The sequence below is a fragment of the Lampetra planeri genome, chromosome 56 (genome assembly GCF_965212315.1).
Source record: "Lampetra planeri chromosome 56, kcLamPlan1.2.h2, whole genome shotgun sequence".
Lineage (NCBI taxonomy): Eukaryota > Metazoa > Chordata > Hyperoartia > Petromyzontiformes > Petromyzontidae > Lampetra > Lampetra planeri.
In genome coordinates, this window is record NC_136162.1 from 241,516 (window position 1) to 263,006 (window position 21,491).

The 21,491-nt window shown below is 54.4% G+C and overlaps 1 protein-coding gene across 3 annotated transcripts in view; it reads left to right on the plus strand.

The window, feature by feature from the left end:
- Window positions 1-20,989: 20,989 nt before the first annotated feature.
- The window catches only part of ATG16L1 (autophagy related 16 like 1), a 42,161-nt gene continuing 41,659 nt past the window's right edge, over window positions 20,990-21,491 (plus strand). For all 3 annotated transcript variants that reach the window (XM_078618057.1, XM_078618060.1, XM_078618059.1), the window contains exon 1: window positions 20,990-21,245. In XM_078618057.1, coding sequence (XP_078474183.1) covers window positions 21,155-21,245 — 91 coding nt within the window. In that variant the 5' untranslated portion in view covers window positions 20,990-21,154. The remainder of the gene's footprint in view (window positions 21,246-21,491) is intronic.

A 21,491-nucleotide genomic window follows, 5' to 3' on the forward strand; every position in this document is an offset into this window, starting at 1 on the left:
TCATCCTCACCACTCACCCTCACTACTCACTAATCATGCTCACCACTCACCCTCACCACCACTTCTCACCCTCACCACTCTCCTTCACCACTCACCCTCACCACTCACCCTCACCACTCACCCCTCTCCCTCACCGCTCACGCTCACCACTCACCCTCACCAATCATCCTCACTACTCACTACTCACCCTCACCACTCACCCTCACCACTCACTCTCACCACTCACCCTCACCACTCACCCTCACTACTCACCCCTCTCCCTCACCACTCACGCTCACCACTCACCCTCACCAATCATCCTCACTACTCACCCTCACCACTCACCCTCACCACTCGCCCCTCTCCCTCACTACTCACCCTCACCACTCACACTCACCAATCATCCTGACTACTCACCACTCACCCTCACCACTCACCCTCACCACCACCACTCACCCTCACCGCTCACGCTCACCACTCACCCTCACCACTCACCCTCTCCCCCACCACTCACGCTCACCACTCTCCCTCACCACTCACCCTCACTACTCACCCTCACCACTCACCATCAGTGTGGTGGTGGTACCTGCTATAATGACAGTAGTACAAGCTGACGTTTTGTATGTTGAATGTCAAAAGCTAAATGAGTGAATGTGTGTGTCTGTGAAGCAAGTTTTTAAAACGGGAATAGGGTGAGTGGTGGTGGTGAGGGTGAGTGTTGAGGGTGAGTGGTGGTGGTGAGGGTGAGTGTTGAGGGTGAGTGGTGAGTGGTTAGGGTGAGTAGTGAGGGTGAGTGGTGAGCGTGAGTGGTGAGTGGTGAGGGTGAGTGCTGAGGGTGAGTGGTGAGGGAGAGTGGTGAGGGAGAGTGATGAGGGTGAATGGTGAGGGTGAGTGTTGAGGGTGAGTGGTGGTGGTGAGGGTGAGTGTTGAGGGTGAGTGGTGAGTGGTTAGGGTGAGTAGTGAGGGTGAGTGGTGAGCGTGAGTGGTGAGTGGTGAGGGTGAGTGCTGAGGGTGAGTGGTGAGGGAGAGTGGTGAGGGAGAGTGGTGAGGGTGAATGGTGAGGGTGAGTGGTGAGGGTGAGTAGTGAGTGGTGAGCGTGAGTGGTGAGGGTGAGTGGTAAGTGGTGAGGGTGAGTGGTGATTGGTGAGGGTGTGATTGGTGAGGATGAGTGTTGAGTAGTGAGGGTGAGTGGTGAGGGTGAGTGGGGAGGGTGAGTGGCGGTTGTGAGTGGTGATTAGTGAGGGGTGAGTGGTGAGGGTGAGCGTGAGTGGTGAGGGTGAGTGTTGAGCGGTGAGGGTGAGTGGTGAGCGGTGAGGGTGAGCATTGAGGGTGAGTGGTGATTGGTGAGGCTGAGTGGTTGTTGTGAGGGTGAGTGGTGAGGGTGAGTGGTGAGAGTGAGTGGTGAGGGTGAGTGACGGCTGTGAGTGGTGATTAGTGAGTGGTGAGGGTGAGTGGTGAGCGTGAGTGGTGAGGGTGAGTGGTGAGCATGAGTGGTGAGGGTGAGTGGTGATTGGTGAGGGTGTAATTGGTGAGGATGAGTGGTGAGGGTGAGTGGTGAGGGTGAATGGTGAGGGTGAGTGGTGAGGGTGAGTGGCAGTTGTGAGTGGTGATTAGTGAGGGGTGAGTGGTGAGGGTGAGCAGTGAGTGGTAAGGGTGAGTGGTGAGGGTGTGTGGTGAGCGGTGAGGGTGAGCAGTGAGGGTGAGTGCTGAGGGTGAGTGGTTGTTGTGAGGGTGAGTGGGGAGGGTGAGTGGTGAGGGTGAGTGGTGAGGGAGAGTGGTGAGGGTGATTAGTGAGGGTGAGTGCTGAGGGTGAATTGTTGTTGTGAGGGTGAGTGGTAAGGGTGAGTGGCGGTTGTGAGTGGTAATTAGTGAGTGGTGAGGGTGAGTGGTGAGTGTGAGTGGTGAGGGTGAGTGGTGAGCGTGAGTGGTGAGGGTGAGTGGTGAGTTGTGAGGGTGAGTGCTGAGTGGTGAGGGTGAGGGTGAGTGGTGAGAGAGTGGTTAGTGTTGAGGGTGAGTGGTGAGGGTGGGTGGTGAGGTTGAGTGGTGAGGGTTAGTGGAGAGTGGTGAGTGGTGATTGGTCAGTGGTGATTGGTGAGGGTGAGTGGTGAGTAGTGAGGGTGAGGTTGAGTGGTGAGGGTGAGTGGTTAGGCTGAATGGTGAGGGTGAATGGTGAGAGTGAGTGGTGAGTGGGGAGTGGTGAGGGTGAGTGGTGAGGGTGAGTGGTGAGGGAAAGTGGTGAGGGAGAGTGGTGAGGGAGAGTGGTGAGGGTTAGTGGTGAGGGTGAGTGGTGAGGGTGAGTGGTGATTGCTGAGTGGTGAGGGTGAGTGGTGAGGCTAAATGGTTAGGGTGAGTGGTGAGGGTGAGTGGTGAGGGAGATTGGTGAGTGGTGGGTTGTGAGGATGAGTGGTGAGGGTGAGTTATGAGTGGTGAATGGTGAGGGTGAGTGATGAGTACAGTCAATATGCACTGCTGTAATCATAGCAGGTACCACCACCACAGTATGTACTGCTCTCATCAGAGCAGGTACCACCACCACCACAGTATGTACTGCTGTCATCATAGCAGGTACCACCACAGTATGTACTGCTGTCATCATAGCAGGTACTACCACAGTATGTACTGCTGTCATCATAGCAGGTAACACCACCACAATATGTATTCCTTTCATCATGGCAGATACCACCACAATATGCACTGCTGTAATCATAGCAGGCCCCGCGGAGGGAATAGGCATTTCCGATTTTTCGTCTCTAAACTTTAAATCGGTCCGATTATCGATTTAGTGCGATTTCTTTTTATTTAATTATTTATGTTTGCCGACCAGCACGTGACAAAGCACGCCGATGCGCATGCGCGAACGCGGTTGCCCCTGGCAACGGGCGGTTGCCCCTGGCAACGGGCAGCAACGCTGTCACTGCGGGGTGGACGCCATTTTTAATTCCCGTTAAAAATTATGCAATCGCGTTAACACGCGACGCTGAGGTAAATTCATCAAAGTTTCACATCCTCTTCACTCCCACCCCCCCAACCCAATGTGTGCAATTACTATTATAGGGTCTTTAGATAATACAATTATAGCGATTAGAGAGTATTATTACAGCGCGGGGGAGGGGGGGGGGGGTAGCGGCCCCAGCACCCAGCTTCGGCCGGGTGGGCAATCTAGGCGAGGCCGGAGGCTCTGCACGGTACTAGGCCTCGACACCCCACACGTGTCAGGCGAAGACTTTGTGCTATAAACTCGATATACCCAGCGTTGCCCGGGGGAAAAATACATTTAAAATATTCTGAAAACTTTAAAACATAATATACCAATGAAAATACAACTGTGTAATTATAAATTTTAACCCGACCGCTCCAAGAATCGATTCTCTGAATCGCGAAAAGGAATCGAATGTTGTAGATTCATTTAGAATCGACCTATTCCCGTTTAAAATAAGTTGGTTATAGAGTCGATATAAACTGCTACGAATGGGAAATATCCGGTGTTGACCGGGGGAAAAATATTATTTAAAACTCCTGAAAACTTTTAAACATAGCATACCAATGAAAATAAAACTCTGTAATAAAAATGTAGCCCAAGCGCGAAAAGAAGCGATTCTTTGCAATCGTTGCGAAGGAATCGAGGGTTGTAGATTACTTTAGAATCACCCTATTCCCTTTTTAACAAACTGCGTGTCGCCAAGTTTGCTTAACATTTCCAACAGACACACACATTCACACATTTAGCTTTTACATTTAACATACAAAACGTCAGCATGTACTGCTGTCATCATAGGCAAAAATATATACAACCTCACCACTCTCCCTCACCACTCTCCCTCACTCACCCTCACCCTCACCACTCACCCTCACTACTCACCCTCACCACAACTACTCATCCTCACCACTCTCCCACACCACTTTCCCTCACCACTCACCCTCAACCACGCACCCTTTTACCTCAATGCTCACGCTCACCCTCACCAATCATCCTCACCACCACCACTCACCCTCACCACTCACAATCAACACTCACCCTCGCCACCACCACTCACCCTCAACACTCACCCTCACCACCACCACTCACCACCACCACTCACCCTCACCACTCACCACCACCACTCACCCTCACCACCACCACCACTCACCCTCACCACTTACTCACCCTCAACACTCACCACTCACCCTCACCACTCACCACTCATCACTCACCACTCACCACTCACACTCACCACAGACCCCTCACAACTCACACTCACCACTCACACCACAGAACCCTCACCACTCACTCTCACCACTCACCCTCACCACTCACCACTCACCCCTCTCCCTCACCACTCACCCTCACCACTCACCATCACCACTCACGCTCACCACTCACCCTCACCACTCACCCCTCTCCCTCACCACTAACCCTCACCACTCACCCCTGTCCCTCACCACTCACGCTCACCACTCACCCTCACCAATCATCCTCACTACTCACCACTCACCCTCACCACTCACCCTCACCAACCATCCTCACCCTTACCACCAACACTCTCCCTCACCACTCACCCTCACCACTCACCCCTCTCCCTCACCACTCACGCTCACCACTCACCCTCGCCACTCACCCCTCTCCCTCACCACTCACGCTCACCACTCACCCTCGCCAATCATCCTCACCCTCACCACCACCACTCACCCTCACCACTCACTCTCACCACCACCACTCACCCTCACTCACCCTCAACACTCACCCTCACCACCACCACTCACCCTCACCACTCACCCTCACCACTCACCCTCACCACTCCCCTCTCACCACTCACCCTCACTCTCACTACTCACCCACACCACCACTACTCACCCTCATAACCACCACTCACCCTCACCACTCACCCTCACCACTCACCCTCACCACTCACCCTCAGCACTCCCCTCTCACCACTCACCCTCACTCTCACTACTCAACCTCACCACCACTACTCACCCTCATAACCACCACTCACCCTCACCACTCACCACTCACCCTCACCACTTACCCTCACCACTCACCTCTCACCACTCACACTCACCACAGACCCTTCACCACTCACACTCACCACTCACACCACAGGACCCTCACCACTCACTCTCACCACTCACCCTCACCACTCACCACTCACCCCTCTCCCTCACCACTCACCCTCACCACTCACCATCACCACTCACGCTCACCACTCACCCTCACCACTCACCCCTCTCCCTCACCACTAACCCTCACCACTCACCCCTCACCACTCACGCTCACCACTTACCCTCACCAATCATCCTCACTACTCACCACTCACCCTCACCACTCACCCTCACCACTCACTCTCACCACTCACGCTCACCACTCACCCTCACCACTCACCACTCTTCCTCACCACTCTTCCTCACCCCTCACCACCACTGCTCACCACTCACCCCTCTCCCTCACCACTCACCCTCACTACTCACCACTCACCCTCACCACTCACCCTCACCACTCACCCTCACCAACCATCCTCACCCTTACCACAAACACTCTCCCTCACCCCTCTCCCTCACCACTCACGCTCACCACTCACCCTCACCACTCACACTCACTCTCACCACCACCACTCACCCTCACTCACCCTCAACACTCACCCTCACCACCACCACTCACCCTCACCACTCACCCTCACCACTCACCCTCACCACTCCCCTCTCACCACTCACCCTCACTCTCACTACTCACCCACACCACCACTACTCACCCTCATAACCACCACTCACCCTCACCACTCACCCTCACCACTTACCCTCACCACTCACCTCTCACCACTCACACTCACCACAGACCCCTCACCACTCACACTCACCACTCACACCACAGAACCCTCACCACTCACTCTCACCACTCACCCTCACCACTCACCACTTACCCCTCTCCCTCACCACTCACCACTCACCACTCACGCTCACCACTAACCCTCACCACTCACCCCTCTCCCTCACCACTCACGCTCACCACTCACCCTCACCAATCATCCTCACGACTCACCACACACCCTCACCACTCCCCTCTCACCACTCACCCTCACTCTCACTACTCACCCTCACCACCACTACTCACCCTCATAACCACCACTCACCCTCACCACTCAACCTCACCACTCACCCTCACCACTCACGCTCACCGCTCACCCTCACCACTCAACATCTCCGTCACCACTCACTCTCACCACTCACCCTCACCACTCACCCTCACTACTCACCCATCACCACTCACCCTCACCACTCACCATCACTGTGGTGGTGGTACCTGCTATAATGACAGTAGTACAAGCTGACGTTTTGTATGTTGAATGTCAAAAGCTAAATGAGTGAATGTGTGTGTCTGTGAAGCATGCTTGGCGACACGTCAGCAAGTTTTTAAAACGGGAATAGGGTGAGTGGTGGTGGTGAGGGTGAGTGTTGAGGGTGAGTGGTGGTGGTGAGGGTGAGTGTTGAGGGTGAGTGGTGAGTGGTTAGGGTGAGTAGTGAGGGTGAGTGGTGAGCGTGAGTGGTGAGTGGTGAGGGTGAGTGCTGAGGGTGAGTGGTGAGGGAGAGTGGTGAGGGAGAGTGGTGAGGGTGAATGGTGAGGGTGAGTAGTGAGTGGTGAGCGTGAGTGGTGAGCGTGAGTGGTAAGTGGTGAGGGTGAGTGGTGATTGGTGAGGGTGTGATTGGTGAGGATGAGTGGTGAGTAGTGAGGGTGAGTGGTGAGGGTGAGTGGGGAGGGTGAGTGGCGGTTGTGAGTGGTGATTAGTGAGGGGTGAGTGGTGAGGATGAGCTTGAGTGGTGAGTGGTGAGGGTGAGTAGTGAGCGGTGAGGGTGAGCAGTGAGGGTGAGTGGTGATTGGTGAGGGTGAGTGGTTGTTGTGAGGGTGAGTGGTGAGGGTGAGTGGTGTGAGTGAGTGGTGAGGGTGAGTGACGGTTGTGAGTGGTGATTAGTGAGTGGTGAGGGTGAGTGGTGAGCGTGAGTGGTGAGGGTGAGTGGTGAGCGTGAGTGGTGAGGGTGAGTGGTGATTGGTGAGGGTGTAATTGGTGAGGATGAGTGGTGAGTGGTGAGGGTGAGTGGTGAGGGTGAGTGGTGAGGGTGAGTGGCGGTTGTGAGTGGTGATTAGTAAGGGGTGAGTGGTGAGGGTGAGCGGTGAGTGGTAAGGGTGAGTGGAGAGGGTGAGTGGTGAGCAGTGAGGGTGAGCAGTGAGGGTGAGTGCTGAGGGTGAGTGGTTGTTGTGAGGGTGAGTGGGGAGGGTGAGTGGTGAGGGTGAGTGGTGAGGGAGAGTGGTGAGGTTGAGTAGTGAGGGTGAGTGCTGAGGGTGAGTGGTTGTTGTGAGGGTGGGTGCTGAGGGTGAGTGGCGGTTGTGAGTGGTGATTAGTGAGTGGTGAGGGTGAGTGGTGAGAGTGAGTGGTGAGTGGTGAGGGTGAGTGGTGAGCGTGAGTGGTGAAGGTGAGTGGTGAGTGGTGAGGGTTATTTCTGAGTGGTGAGGGTGAGTGGTTAGAGAGTGATTAGTGTTGAGGGTGAGTGGTGAAGGTGAGTGGTGAGGTTGAGTGGTGAAGGTTAGTGGAGAGTTGTGATTGGTCAGTGGTGATTGGTGAGGATGAGTGGTGAGTAATGAGGGTGAGGTTGAGTGGTGAGGGTGAGTGGTGAAGGTGAGTGGTGGTTGTGACGGTGAGTGGTGAGGGTGAGTGGTGAGGGTGAGTGGTGAGGCTGAATGGTGAGGGTGAATGGTGAGAGTGAGTGGTGAGTGGGGAGTGGTGAGGGTGAGTGGTGAGGGTGAGTGGTGAGGGAAAGTGGTGAGGGAGAGTGGTGAGGGAGAGTGGTGAGGGTGAATGGTGAGTGGTGAGGGTGAGTAGTGAGTGGTGAGCGTGAGTGGTGAGTGGTGAGGGTGAATGCTGAGGGTGATGGTGAGGGAGAGTGGTGAGGGAGAGTGGTGAGGGTGAATTGTGAGTGGTGAGGGTGAGTAGTGAGTGGTGAGCGTGAGTGGTGAGGGTGAGTAGTAAGTGGTGAGGGTGAGTGGTGATTGGTGAGGGTGTGATTGGTGAGGATGAGTGGTGAGTAGTGAGGGTGAGTGGTGAGGGTGAGTGGGGAGGGTGAGTGGCGGTTGTGAGTGGTGATTAGTGAGCGGTGAGGGTGAGCGTGAGTTGTGAGTGGTGAGGGTGAGTGGTGAGCCGTGAGGGTGAGCAGTGAGGGTGAGTGGTGATTGCTGAGGGTGAGTGGTTGTTATGAGGGTGAGTGGTGAGGGTGAGTGGTGAGGGTGAGTGGTGAGAGTGAGTGGTGAGGGTGAGTGACGGTTGTGAGTGGTGATTAGTGAGTGGTGAGGGTGAGTGGTGAGCGTGAGTGGTGAGGGTGAGTTGCGAGCGTGAGTGGTGAGGGTGAGTGGTGATTGGTGAGGGTGTAATTGGTGAGGATGAGTGGTGAGTAGTGAGGGTGAGTGGTGAGGGTGAGTGGTGAGGGTGAGTGGTGAGGGTGAGTGGTGAGCGGTGAGGGTGAGCAGTGAGGGTGAGTGCTGAGGGTGAGTGGTTGTTGTGAGGGTGAGTGGGGAGGGTGAGTGGTGAGGGTGAGTGGTGAGTGGGGAGTGGTGAGGGTGAGTGGTGAGGGTGAGTGGTGATTGAAAGTGGTGAGGGAGAGTGGTGAGGGAGAGTGGTGAGGGTGAATGGTGAGGGTGAGTAGTGAGTGGTGAGCATGAGTGGTGAGTGGTCAGGGTGAGTGGTAAGTGGTGAAGGTGAGTGGTGATTGGTGAGGGTGTGATTGGTGAGGATGAGTGGTGAGTAGTGAGGGTGAGTGGTGAGGGTGAGCGTGAGTGGTGAGTGGTGAGGGTGAGTGGTGAGCGGTGAGGGTGAGCATTGAGGGTGAGTGGTGATTGGTGAGGGTGAGTGGTTGTTGTGAGGGTGAGTGGTGAGGGTGAGTGGTGAGGGTGAGTGGCTAGAGTGAGTGGTGAGGGTGAGTGACGGCTGTGAGTGGTGATTAGTGAGTGGTGAGGGTGAGTGGTGAGCGTGAGTGGTGATTGGTGAGGGTGTAATTGGTGAGGATGAGTGGTGAGTAGTGATGGTGAGTGGTGAGGGTGAGTGGTGAGGTGAGTAGTGAGGGTGAGTGGCGGTTGTGAGTGGTGATTAGTGAGGGGTGAGTGGTGAGGGTGAGCAGTGATTGGTAAGGGTGAGTGGTGAGGGTGAGTGGTGAGCGGTGAGGGTGAGCAGTGAGGGTGAGTGCTGAGGGTGAGTGGTTGTTGTGAGGGTGAGTGGGGAGGGTGAGTGGTGAGGGTGATTGGTGAGGGAGAGTGGTGAGGGTGATTAGTGAGGGTGAGTGCTGAGGGTGAGTGGTTGTTGTGAGGGTGAGTCGTGAGGGTGAGTGGCGGTTGTGAGTGGTGATTAGTGAGTGGTGAGGGTGAGTGGTGAGGGTGAGTGGTGAGCGTGAGTGGTGAGGGTGAGTGGTTAGTGGTGAGGGTGAGTGCTGAGTGGTGAGGGTGAGTGGTGAGAGAGTGGTTAGTGTTGAGGGTGAGTGGTGAGGGTGAGTGGTGAGGTTGAGTAGTGAGGGTGAGTGGTGAGGGTGAGTGGTGAGTTGTGAGGGTGAGTGCTGAGTAGTGAAGGTGAGGGTGAGTGGTGAGAGAGTGGTTAGTGTTGAGGGTGAGTGGTGAGGGTGAGTGGTGAGGTTGAGTGGTGAGCGTGAGTGGTGAGGGTGAGTGGTGAGTTGTGAGGGTGAGTGCTGAGTGGTGAGGGTGAGGGTGAGTGGTGAGAGAGTGGTTAGTGTTGAGGGTGAGTGGTGAGGGTGAGTGGTGAGGTTGAGTGGTGAGCGTGAGTGGTGAGGTTGAGTGGTGAGGGTTAGTGGAGAGTGGTGAGTGGTGTTTGGTCAGTGGTGATTGGTGAGGATGAGTGGTGAGTAGTGAGGGTGAGGTTGAGTGGTGAGGGTGAGTTGTGAGGGTGAATGGTGAGTGGTGAGGGTGAGTAGTGAGCGTGAGTGGTGAGTGTTGAGTGGTGAGGTGGTGAGTGGTGAGGTGATGAGCGTGAGTGGTGAGTGTGAGTGGTGAGTGTGAGTGGTGAGGGTGAGTGGTGAGCGGTGAGAGTGAGTGGTGAGTGTTGAGAGTGAGTGGTGAGGGTGAGTGGTGAGGGTGAGTGGTGAGAGTGAGTGGTGAGTGGGGAGTGGTGAGGGTGAGTGGTGAGGGTGAGTGGTGATTGAAAGTGGTGAGGGAGAGTGGTGAGGGAGAGTGCTGAGGGTGAATGGTGAGTGGTGAGGGTGAGTAGTGAGTGGTGAGCGTGAGTGGTGAGTGGTGAGGGTGAGTGGTAAGTGGTGAGGGTGAGTGGTGATTGGTGAGGGTGTGATTGGTGAGGATGAGTGGTGAGTAGTGAGGGTGAGTGGTGAGAGTGAGTGGGGAGGGTGAGTGGCGGTTGTGAGTGGTGATTAGTGAGGGGTGAGTGGTGAGGGTGAGCGTGAGTGGTGAGTGGTGAGGGTGAGTGGTGAGCGGTGATGGTGAGCATTGAGGGTGAGTGGTGATTGGTGAGGGTGAGTGGTTGTTGTGAAGGTGAGTGGTGAGGGTGAGTGGTGAGGGTGAGTGGTGAGAGTGAGTGGTGAGGGTGAGTGACGGCTGTGAGTGGTGATTAGTGAGTGGTGAGTGGTGAGCGTGAGTGGTGATTGGTGAGGGTGTAATTGGTGAGGATGAGTGGCGGTTGTGAGTGGTGATTAGTGAGGGGTGAGTGGTGAGGGTGAGCAGTGAGTGGTAAGGGTGAGTGGTGAGGGTGAGTGGTGAGCGGTGAGGGTGAGCAGTGAGGGTGAGTGCTGAGCGTGAGTGGTTGTTGTCAGGGTGAGTGGGGAGGGTGAGTGGTGAGGGTGAGTAGTGAAGGAGAGTGGTGAGGGTGATTAGTGAGGGTGAGTGCTGAGGGTGAGTGGTTGTTGTGAGGGTGAGTCGTGAGGGTGAGTGGCGGTTGTGAGTGGTGATTAGTGAGTGGTGAGGGTGAGTGGTGAGGGTGAGTGGTGAGCGTGAGTGGTGAGGGTGAGTGGTTAGTGGTTAGGGTGAGTGCTGCGTGGTGAGGGTGAGGGTGAGTGGTGAGTGAGTGGTTAGTGTTGAGGGTGAGTGATGAGGGTGAGTGGTGAGGTTGAGTAGTGAGGGTGAGTGGTGAGGGTGAGTGGTGAGTTGTGAGGGTGAATGCTGAGTGGGGAGGGTGAGGGTGAGTGGTGAGAGAGTGGTTAGTGTTGAGGGTGAGTGGTGAGGGTGAGTGGTGAGGTTGAGTGGTGAGCGTGAGTGGTGAGGGTGAGTGGTGGGTTGTGAGGGTGAGTGCTGAGTGGTGAGGGTGAGGGTGAGTGGTGAGAGAGTGGTTAGTGTTGAGGGTGAGTGGTGAGGGTGAGTGGTGAGGTTGAGTGGTGAGGGTTAGTGGTGAGTGGGGAGTGGTGAGGGTGAGTGGTGAGGGTGAGTGGTGATTGAAAGTGGTGAGGGAGAGTGGTGAGGGAGAGTGCTGAGGGTGAATGGTGAGTGGTGAGGGTGAGTAGTGAGTGGTGAGCGTGAGTGGTGAGTGGTGAGTGGTGAGTGGTAAGTGGTGAGGGTGAGTGGTGATTGGTGAGGGTGTGATTGGTGAGGATGAGTGGTGAGTAGTGAGGGTGAGTGGTGAGGGTGAGTGGGGAGGGTGAGTGGCGGTTGTGAGTGGTGATTAGTGAGGGGTGAGTGGTGAGGGTGAGCGTGAGTGGTGAGTGGTGAGGGTGAGTGGTGAGCGGTGATGGTGAGCATTGAGGGTGAGTGGTGAGTGGTGAGGGTGAGTGGTTGTTGTGAGGGTGAGTGGTGAGAGTGAGTGGTGAGGGTGAGTGACGGCTGTGAGTGGTGATTAGTGAGTGGTGAGGGTGAGTGGTGAGCGTGAGTGGTGATTGGTGAGGGTGTAATTGGTGAGGATGAGTGGCGGCTGTGAGTGGTGATTAGTGAGGGGTGAGTGGTGAGGGTGAGCAGTGAGTGGTAAGGGTGAGTGGTGAGGGTGAGTGGTGAGCAGTGAGGGTGAGCAGTGAGGGTGAGTGCTGAGCGTGAGTGGTTGTTGTGAGGGTGAGTGGGGAGGGTGAGTGGTGAGGGTGAGTGGTGAAGGAGAGTGGGGAGGGTGATTAGTGAGGGTGAGTGCTGAGGGTGAGTGGCGGTTGTGAGTGGTGATTAGTGAGTGGTGAGGGTGAGTGGTGAGGGTGAGTGGTGAGCGTGAGTGGTGATGGTGAGTGGTTAGTGGTGAGGGTGAGTGCTGCGTGGTGAGGGTGAGGGTGAGTGGTGAGAGAGTGGTTAGTGTTGAGGGTGAGTGATGAGGGTGAGTGGTGAGGTTGAGTAGTGAGGGTGAGTGGTGAGGGTGAGTGGTGAGTTGTGAGGGTGAGTGCTGAGTGGTGAGGGTGAGAGAGAGTGGTTAGTGTTGAGGGTGAGTGGTGAGGGTGAGTGGTGAGGTTGAGTGGTGTGCGTGAGTGTGGTGAGGGTGAGTGGTGAGTTGTGAGGGTGAATGCTGTGTGGTGAGGGTGAGGGTGAGTGGTGAGAGAGTGGTTAGTGTTGAGGGTGAGTGGTGAGGGTGAGTGGTGAGGTTGAGTGGAGAGTGGTGAGTGGTGATTGGTCAGTGGTGATTGGTGAGGATGAGTGGTGAGTAGTGAGGGTGAGGTTGAGTGGTGAGGGTGAGTGGTGAGGGTGAATGGTGAGTGATGAGGGTGAGTAGTGAGTGGTGAGTGTGAGTGGTGAGTGTGAGTGGTGAGCGTGAGTGGTGAGCGGTGAGAGTGAGTGGTGAGTGGTGAGTGGTGAGAGTGAGTGGTGAGGGTGAGTGGTGAGGGTGAGTGGTGAGAGTGAGTGGTGAGAGTGAGTGGTGAGGGTGAGGGTCAGTGGTGAGTGGTGAGAGGTGAGTGGTGAGAGGTGAGGGTGAGTGGTGAGGGTGAGTGTTGAGGGTGAGTGAGAGGTGAGGATGAGTGGTGGTGGTGAGTGGTGAGGGTGAGTGGTGGTGAGGGTGAGTGTTGAGGGTGAGTGATGGCGAGGGTGAGTGTTGAGTGTGAGTGGTGAGGGTGAGTGGTGTTGGTGAGGGTGAGGATGATTGGTGAGGGTGAGCGTGAGTGTTGAGGGAGAGGAGTGAGTGGTGAGGGTGAGTGGTGAGAGAGAGTGGTGAGGGTGAGTAGTGGTGGTGAGTAGTGAGGGTGAGTGGTGAGGGTGAGTGGTGAGGGTGAGTGGTGAGGGTGAGTGTGAGTGATGGTGAGTGGTGAGTGTGAGTGGTGAGTGATAGTGAGTGGTGAGTGATAGTGAGGGAGAGTGGTGATGGTGAGTGGTGATGGTGAGTGAGGGAGAGTGGTGAGGGAGAGTGGTGAGGGTGTATATATTTTTTCCTGTGATAGCAGTACATGCTGACGTTTTGTATGTTAAATGTAAAAGCTAAATGTGTGAATGTGTGTGTCTGTTGTAAATGTTAAGCAAACTTGGTGACATGCAGTTTTTTAAAACGGGAATAGGGCGATGCTAAAGTAATTTACAACCTTCGATGATTCCTTTGCACGATTCAAAGAATCGATTTTTGGGGCGCTGGGGGTTTACATTTTTAATTACAGAGTTTTATTTCATTGGTATGTTATGTTTATACGTTTTCAGGAGTTTTTAACTATATTTTTGCCCCAGTCAACGCCGGATATTTCTCATTCGTAGCAGTTTATTTTAATTCTATAACCAACTTATATTAAACGGGAATAAGCCGATTCGAAATGAATCTACAACCTTCGTTTCCTTTGCGCGAATCAGAGAATCGATTCTTGGCGCGGTCGGGTTTAAAATTTTAATTACACAGTTGTATTTTCATTGGTATGTTATGTTTTAAAGTTTTCAGAATATTTAAAATGTATTTTTTCCCGGGCAACGCTGGGTATATAGAGATTATAGCACAAAGTCTTCGCCTGACAAGTGTGGGGTGTCGAGGCCTAGTACCGTGCAGAGCCTCCTGCCTCGCCTAGATTGCCCATCCGGCCATGGCTGGATGCTGGGCCGCTACCCCCCCCCCGCGCTAGAATAATACTGTCTAATCGCTATAATTTTATTATCTCCCAACCCTATAATAGTAATTGCACACATTGGGGTGGGGGGGGGAGTGAAGAGGACGTGAAATTTTTATGAATTTACCTCAGCGTCGCGTGTTAATGCGTGTCCATATTTTTAACGGGAATAAAAAATGGCGTCCACCCCGCAGCGACGGCGTTGCTGCCCGTTGCCAGGGGCAACCGCCTGTTGCCAGGAGCAACCGCCCGTCGCCAGGGGCAACCGCCCTCGCGCATGCGCATCAGCGTGCTTCGTCGCGCGCTGGTCGGCAAACGTAAATAAATAAATTAAGAGAAATCGCACTAAATCGATCATTGGACCGCTTTAAAGTTTAGCAACGAAAAATCGGAAATGCCTATTCCCACCGCGGGGCCGGGGGCGTGCCCACCGGCAAAATTTAATCTCGGCGAACCCCACGGTCCGAGAGCCAAATCCTCCGCAAGCGAGCGTACGCACGCAGAGAGACAAACGGACAGACAAAAAATGAATTATATAGGTTAGACTAGCGGAAGTACCCGGCGTTGCCCGGGTGAAAAATATATTTCTTAAAAACCTTACATATATATACACTGATACTAAGGTATTGTCAAAGCCCGGTGGGCCGTTTGTACATTTCTCCACCAACAAATATATAAGAGGCTTGCACAAGTCCAAAAAGTTGTAGAAAGTGTGGGGTAAATAGTTGATGTAAAAGGTTTCCGAAAATTGTGGACCCCCCCCTCAAAAAATATCTTTACCCCTCGTAGGTATATATACCTACACACCTTACATACAACAGAGGAAGTAGTATCTATTGACTCTGTAGTAGTATCTACTGACTGTACCGTTGTATCTACTGAGCCAGTAGTAGCCACTGACGGTGTAATAGTATTTACTGCCTGTAGTAACTACTGACCATCGTAGTATTTACTGGGCCTACAGTAGTATCTACCGACTATATAGTAGTAACGACTTACTGTATAGTATCTGCTGACTCTATAGTAGTATCCACTGACTATAGTAGTAAGTACTAACTCTATAGCAGTATCTACTCACTCTATAATCGTATCTACTGACTCTAGTAGCTACTCACCATGGTAATATGTACTGACTGTATAGTAGTATATACTGACTGTAGCAGTATTGACTGACTGTAGTGGTATATACTGACTGTTTCAGTATCTACTAACTCTATATAGCAGTATCTACCAACTCGATAGCAGTATCTACTATCACTACAGCACTGTATACCGACTGAGGTGGTACTTGCTATCACTACAGCAGTGCATACTGACTCCTTGAAAGTTGACCAGCCATCTGGCCAGCTGGCATGATGGCTGGAAACTTTGCAGGAGTTCTCTTTTGACATTCAATACCGTAAAGGTTCACGTCACGCTAATGCGGACGCGCTCTGCCTGCGCGTGTGCCTCGGGCACGAATAGGTGCATGTGGGTTCCACAGCCCCCGCGGCCTGTCATATCCGCTGTGGAGAAGCCCGTGGCCTCCACGTGTCCGGAGCCGGTTGATGGGGTTTGAATTTGCCGCGTTCCGTGTGGGTTCGTGAACAAATGCTCGATGACTCGCTTGCGGCCTTGCGGAGTCAGGCTGCAAAGTCAAAGGGGTATCCGTCATCTGATGGGATGCCGGGAGCAGCTCTCCGGGACGGATTGTTGCTGTAGAGAAAGGACTTGCAGGGTCGCTGGCACCTTGTCGTTCCGTTGTCGTTGCGATACGAGTTGATTCGGATTCTGCACGCTGAGAAGTTGTTACATCTCGGGGTGCAGAAAACCTTGTTGACGTTGCAACGTGATTATTTTTGGCACGGCATGACGACTGACGTTGTCGGGCACATTCGAGCGTGCTCCGACTGTGCCCGGCGGAAGCCACCCAAACAACCGTATGTTCCCCCGGTGCAATCGATTAAAGTGATGTGGGTTAACAAATTGGTGGCGTTGGACATTCTGGGGCCCTTTCCCCCGTCCGCTCGGGGGAACAAATTTTTGTTGGTCGGGGTTGAATTTTTTTCGTTATGGCCAATGGCTTGGCCTTTGCCCGACCAGTCAGCGTTGTCTATCACGGAGGCATTCCTGTTCGGGTACGTGATGGACAAGGGGGCGCCGGAATGACTGTTCACGGACCAAGGGCAACATTTTTCTTCGAACCTGCTGCGGAATGTGTGCGACGCTTTGGGAACTAAGAAAGTTCGGACCTCTCCCTACCATCCACAAACTGATGGGATGGTTGAACGGTTGAACCGGACCCTGTCGGCCATGCTCTGCCATACGGTTAGCGAGAAGCAGGCCGATTGGGATTTGCATATCCCGGGAGTGCTCTCCGCTTACCGGATGGCACCACATGTGTCGACGGGGTATTCACCTTTCTTTTAAATGTACGGTCACGAGAATGTGCCGCCTATGGAGGTGCAACTTGACACGCGTGCGAAGGGTCCTGTTAAAACCCTCCCCGATCATATTCGCGTGTCCGTTCGGCGCGTGGCGGAAACGCGGGACACGGCCCGATTGGCTACGGCCAAGACCCAGGCCCTGAACGAACGGTGCGCCCGGCGCTCTCATCATGTGTCCCCTTGGCGGGTGGGGGACATGGCCTGGCTCCACTGCCCACAGGTGCCGGTGGGGACCTCCCCTAAATTGCACAAACCCTGGCAAGGCCCAGTGGTGCTGATTGAGGTTCCTAGTCCCCAGTCCGCAAGCGTTCGTGTCGGGTCGCGCCGTTGGTACGTCCACACGTCCCGATTGAAGCCCTACGTTTCCCCTCGTGTCGATGCGTCATCTCCTAACGTTGCCTTGCCGGTGTCTGTCGCGTCCAACGTGCCACTGCCCTTGCCTGTTCAACCTGCAAGCGTGCCTGTCATGCCTCCTGTAGATGGGCCGATGGTGATCCTACCGGACACAGAGATTTCTGCACCGGGTGGCCCTACCACGGCAACGGGAGCACCTGCTTCCGCTGCCCCTCCAACCCCGCCGAGGTTGCGGCTGCAGGGGGCCCCAATTTCGGGCCTCTCTGATGCATGGGGTTCTGCAAAGGACGGGCCTCCACCAGCGGCGGATGATTCCGGTTCCGTCGCTCCTCAAACCCCGTCCGGACTGCGGTCTCCAAGGGCGCCGGTTCTCATGAAGGACGGACCGGCGGCCCGCACTCGTTCCAGATCCCTTCCCTTTCGTTGATTGTATTAGTCGTTATTGTTGTTCTCCATTGTGTCTGTTGTGGTTCTTGGAGGTGTTGCCGTCGCTCGCATTATTTTCATCCTGATTCAGCCGGGACGGCTGGTCCTTTACATCGGGGGGGGGGGGGGGGGGGGGGTCATGTAATGCGAGCATAAGCGGGGTTCGCTGCTGGGCTCTGGGCCAATCATACAGCCCGGGGAATTGGGGGGCGAAGCCCAGTATGGGGGGCGTAGGTGAAGGTCCGCCGCTCACCTCGGGTCCAATCGGAAGCGAGGTGAGTGGGGGCAGAACCTAAAGGCGGCGCCAGCAAGGCGCTATGGGGAGGCCGGATCTGTAAGGTTCGGAAGGGCGTGGTGAGAGGGAGGAGACAGGATCACGTGGTGAAGGGGATATAGGGGGGAGCCCGGAAGGGCTCCGGGTCAGTTGGGAGAGTCACGAAGCTGGGCCACATTGAGTGGCCGGAGGGAATCCGCGCCATCAGGCACGTGGCTGGAGGAGCTTCGGCACACCGTCGGCCAGCAGTGTGCGGAGCGGAGGAAGCGAAAGGACTGACGAGAGAGCGCGTGTGGGGTGCGCGCGAGGAGCAGCTGGTCCGCTGTCGGGACCAAGCGGGGTGCGAGTGTCAACCAGAATAAAGAATGACGGAGACCAAGCAGTGTGTGGTGAAGTCCTTTATTACACATTGATTGCTCAATTTGAATCCATCTTCTCGGTTGAAGTTATGTCTGTGTTTGAATATCTGGATGGCTTCATGAACACATCTTTGATAGTAGCCTGATGGTTTACAGAGTACCTTGGTCTCGGAAAAATCAATACCATGAGAGCCCACCGCGTTATAGCAGTGATCAGCAACTGCGGAAGATCCAGTTCTGCCATGTTTCAAATCCGCCTTGTGCTCGCGAATGCGGTCCGATACATGTCGTTTCGTTTCCCCAATGTAACAATCACCACAAATGCAACTAAGTTTGTAGACTCCAGGGTATTGCATGTCAGGAATGACATCCTATGGATGGGATTAGATCACGGATCTTGTGTACTGTACTGAATCGGACCTGGATATTGTGTTTGTTTAAGATTTTGGAAATCTTTTTGGTAACACCTGCTATGTATGGTAACAGGGGGTTGTCTCTCTATGGTTGGAGAAACAGCTTTGCGGATAATTTGATCTGAATATCCATTCATCTTTAGGGCCTGGCGTACGTGTTTCAATTCACTGGCTAGGTGGTGTTGGTCAGATATGCAGTGGGCCATATGGTGTAATGTTTTTATGAGGGAATTCCTCTGTGCCGGATGGTGGTGGGAGTCAGGTTTCAGATAGGAATCTGTGTGGGTGGCTTTCCTGTAGACTGAATGTCCCAAAGAGCCATCAGGTTTTTACACAAACAGAACATCCAGGAATGGTAGCTTACCATCCTTCTCCATTTCCATGGTGAATTTGATGGATGGGTGTATGGAGTTAATGTGGTCGAGGAATTGGTTCAATGCTGGTAGGCCATGTGGCCAAATGACGAAAGTGTCATCCACATATCTCTTCCATAGGGAAGGACACAGGGTGGATGTCTGGATGGCGTCTGTTTCAAATTTCTCCATGAAAACATTGGCTACCACTAGTGACAAGAGGGAACTCATGGGGGTACCCACATTTTTTTGTAGAAAGTACCATTCCAGGTGTAGTACGTGTTGGTAAGGCAGTGCCTAACCAGCGCAGGGACATCAGGGTTCAGTCCATGTTGGACTAAGTCTTCAATTATTGCTATGGTGTCAGGCACTGGAACCTTGGTGAATAGAGAAACTACATCAAAGCTGACTAGGACATCATCAGGGGACAATGAAATGTCCTTGATTAGAGAGACCAATTGAGCTGAATAAAGTACCGCTGAAGTGGTCTTGCCAGTGTAGGGAAGCAAGGTATCAGACAGAAAACGGGCTAGTTTGTAGGTAGGTAAGTTGATCGTGGCCACGATGGGCCGCAGTGGGGTGCCTTCTTTATGGATCTTGGGAAGACCATAGAATCTGAGTGGTCTAGCAGCCGAAGGTTTTAGGGAGAGCCGTTTGACTGGTTCGATTAGAGAAGTCGAATTGGTAATGATATTGTTGTTTTTTGTAGTTAGGCTGTTAGTAGGATCTTTATTGATTTTGGAGTAGCTGCCATCATTGAGCAGGTCCTGGATTGTTTTGTTGTATGTGGTTTTATCCATGATGACAGTGGCATTGCCCTTGTCGGCCGAGAGGATGACTATGTCATCCCTCTTTTTTAAATTTGCGAGTTCAGAGCGCTCGTCTTTGGTGATGTTGCTAATGGGTTTCTTATCATTTTTGAGGATAGTGGCAATTTCAGCTCTAGCAACGCCTGTTTGGATGTGTCCCAAGCCTTTGAGGGCTACATCGACCTGGGAGATTATATCATCCACTGGGATATGTTTAGGGGTAACTGCTAGTACCGATTTTAGATTGTCAGAAATTGGGATGCTACTCTGATTGATAACACTCTTGTTAACATCTAACTTTTTAATGTGTGGGTCTGGCTTTGACAGGAGGTTGAATTTAGCGATCAAGTTAGCTTTACATTCGGTTGACAATTAATTAGCAGAGGAGAATGTCATGTTGTCAACACGGTCCCAATCGGAAGGGGACATTTTTTCTGTTAACATTAAGTGTGATTGTAAGAGAATCTTGTCTAAATTATCGAGTTCAAATGGGAGCAATCTTATTCTCTCTGGGATTAGTGATAGGCTAGCTTTAAACAAAATCCGTTTAGCGTTCGGAGAAGTGACAGCAGCAGATGTGAGTGTAAATGCGCTGGGCATTATCTTATTGTTGCGGTATCTCTCGAGGAAGGTTAGCGACTCGATTAGCTTTGACTTCTTGTCCCGTTATCTGTTAAAAGCTCTAACAGATAAGTGGAATACCTCCCCGTAGAGGCGGTTAATTCTAGATTTCAAGTTTTCGTGACTGCAAGGATCCATACGTGACTCTCGCTCACCACAAGCGGCCCCGCCAGCCGCTGGGAGCGTGCGCCTCAGGCGGCCATCTTTTTTATCACGGCCTCCCCCCCCCCGGCCCCGTCGGCCTCCCCGGCCCCGTCGGCCGCCCCGGCCCCCCCGGCCCCGTCGGCCCCGTCGGCCGCCCCGGCCCCGTTGGCCCCCCCGGCCCCGTCAGCCGCCCCGGCCCCGTCGGCCCCCCCGGCCCCCCCGGCCCCGTCGGCCGCCCCGGCCCCCCCGGCCCCGTTGGCCGCCCCGGCCCCGTCGACCACACCGGCCCCGTCGGCCGCCCCGGCCCCGTCGGCCCCCCCCGGCCCCGTCGGCCCCCCCGGCCCCCCGGGCCCCGTCGGCCGCCCCGGCCCCGTCGGCCGCCCCGGCCCCCCCGGCCCCGTCGGCCGCCCCGGCCCCGTCGGCCGCCCCGGCCCCGTCGGCCGCCCCGGCCCTGTCGGCCCCCCCGGCCCCGTCGGCTTCTCTGGCTCCCCCGGCTCCACCGGCCACGTCGACATCGGGGCAGCGCTCGACAGGTTCCAAAACTCCGATTACGGTCCCAGTGACGTCACTACAATGACATTGGGGCAGCGCTCGACAGGTTCCTAAACTCCGATTTCGATCCCAGTGACGTCACTACAATGACATTGAGGGGAGCGCTCGACAGGTTCCAAAACTCCGGTTATGACTCCTGTGACGCCTCCGTTGTTGTTAAACCAGAGCTGTGGAGTGACGTCATCGCATTTGTTCTTATTTGTTTTCTGAAACTCTGTAAATCCCCACAGGGATTCGCTCCGTGACGATAAAACCGAGAGGTGAAATGCGATGCAAAACGTGCATGAATTATAAAATATATAAAAATGTATCACAAACATGCGGGTGTAACCCGGAAGCAGAAGTTCGCTTGGGGAGCACGTGACCACTGCGCGCACTCATGGTATCCCTGTTATGAAGAAGGGCCCTTGCCCGAAACGTCGCCTGTTGTACATTTTATTAGTTTCTTTTTTTATCGAGAGCATCGATAGTGGCGAATGTATTGAGCGCTTCTCATGGAGACGGAATGGAGGAGAAGTATCGCGCGGCAGCTGAGACAGCGAGACCGGGGCTCGCGCGACGCGTTCGGGGAGCTCATCCAGAGATGTGAGGGGCCGGGGGGTGGGGGGCTCGCCGGGGGGTGGGGGGGGCTCGCCGGGGGGTGGGGGGGCTCGCCGGGGGGTGGGGGGGCTCGCCGGGGGTGGGGGGGGGCTCGCCGGGGGGTGGGGGGGGGCTCGCCGGGGGGTGGGGGGGCCTCGCCGGGGGGTGGGGGTGAGAAGAGAGGCGCGTGGTGAGTGATGAGGTGGTGAGGAGTGACACAAAGGAACAGGATGAGGAGTGGTGAGAAGATTC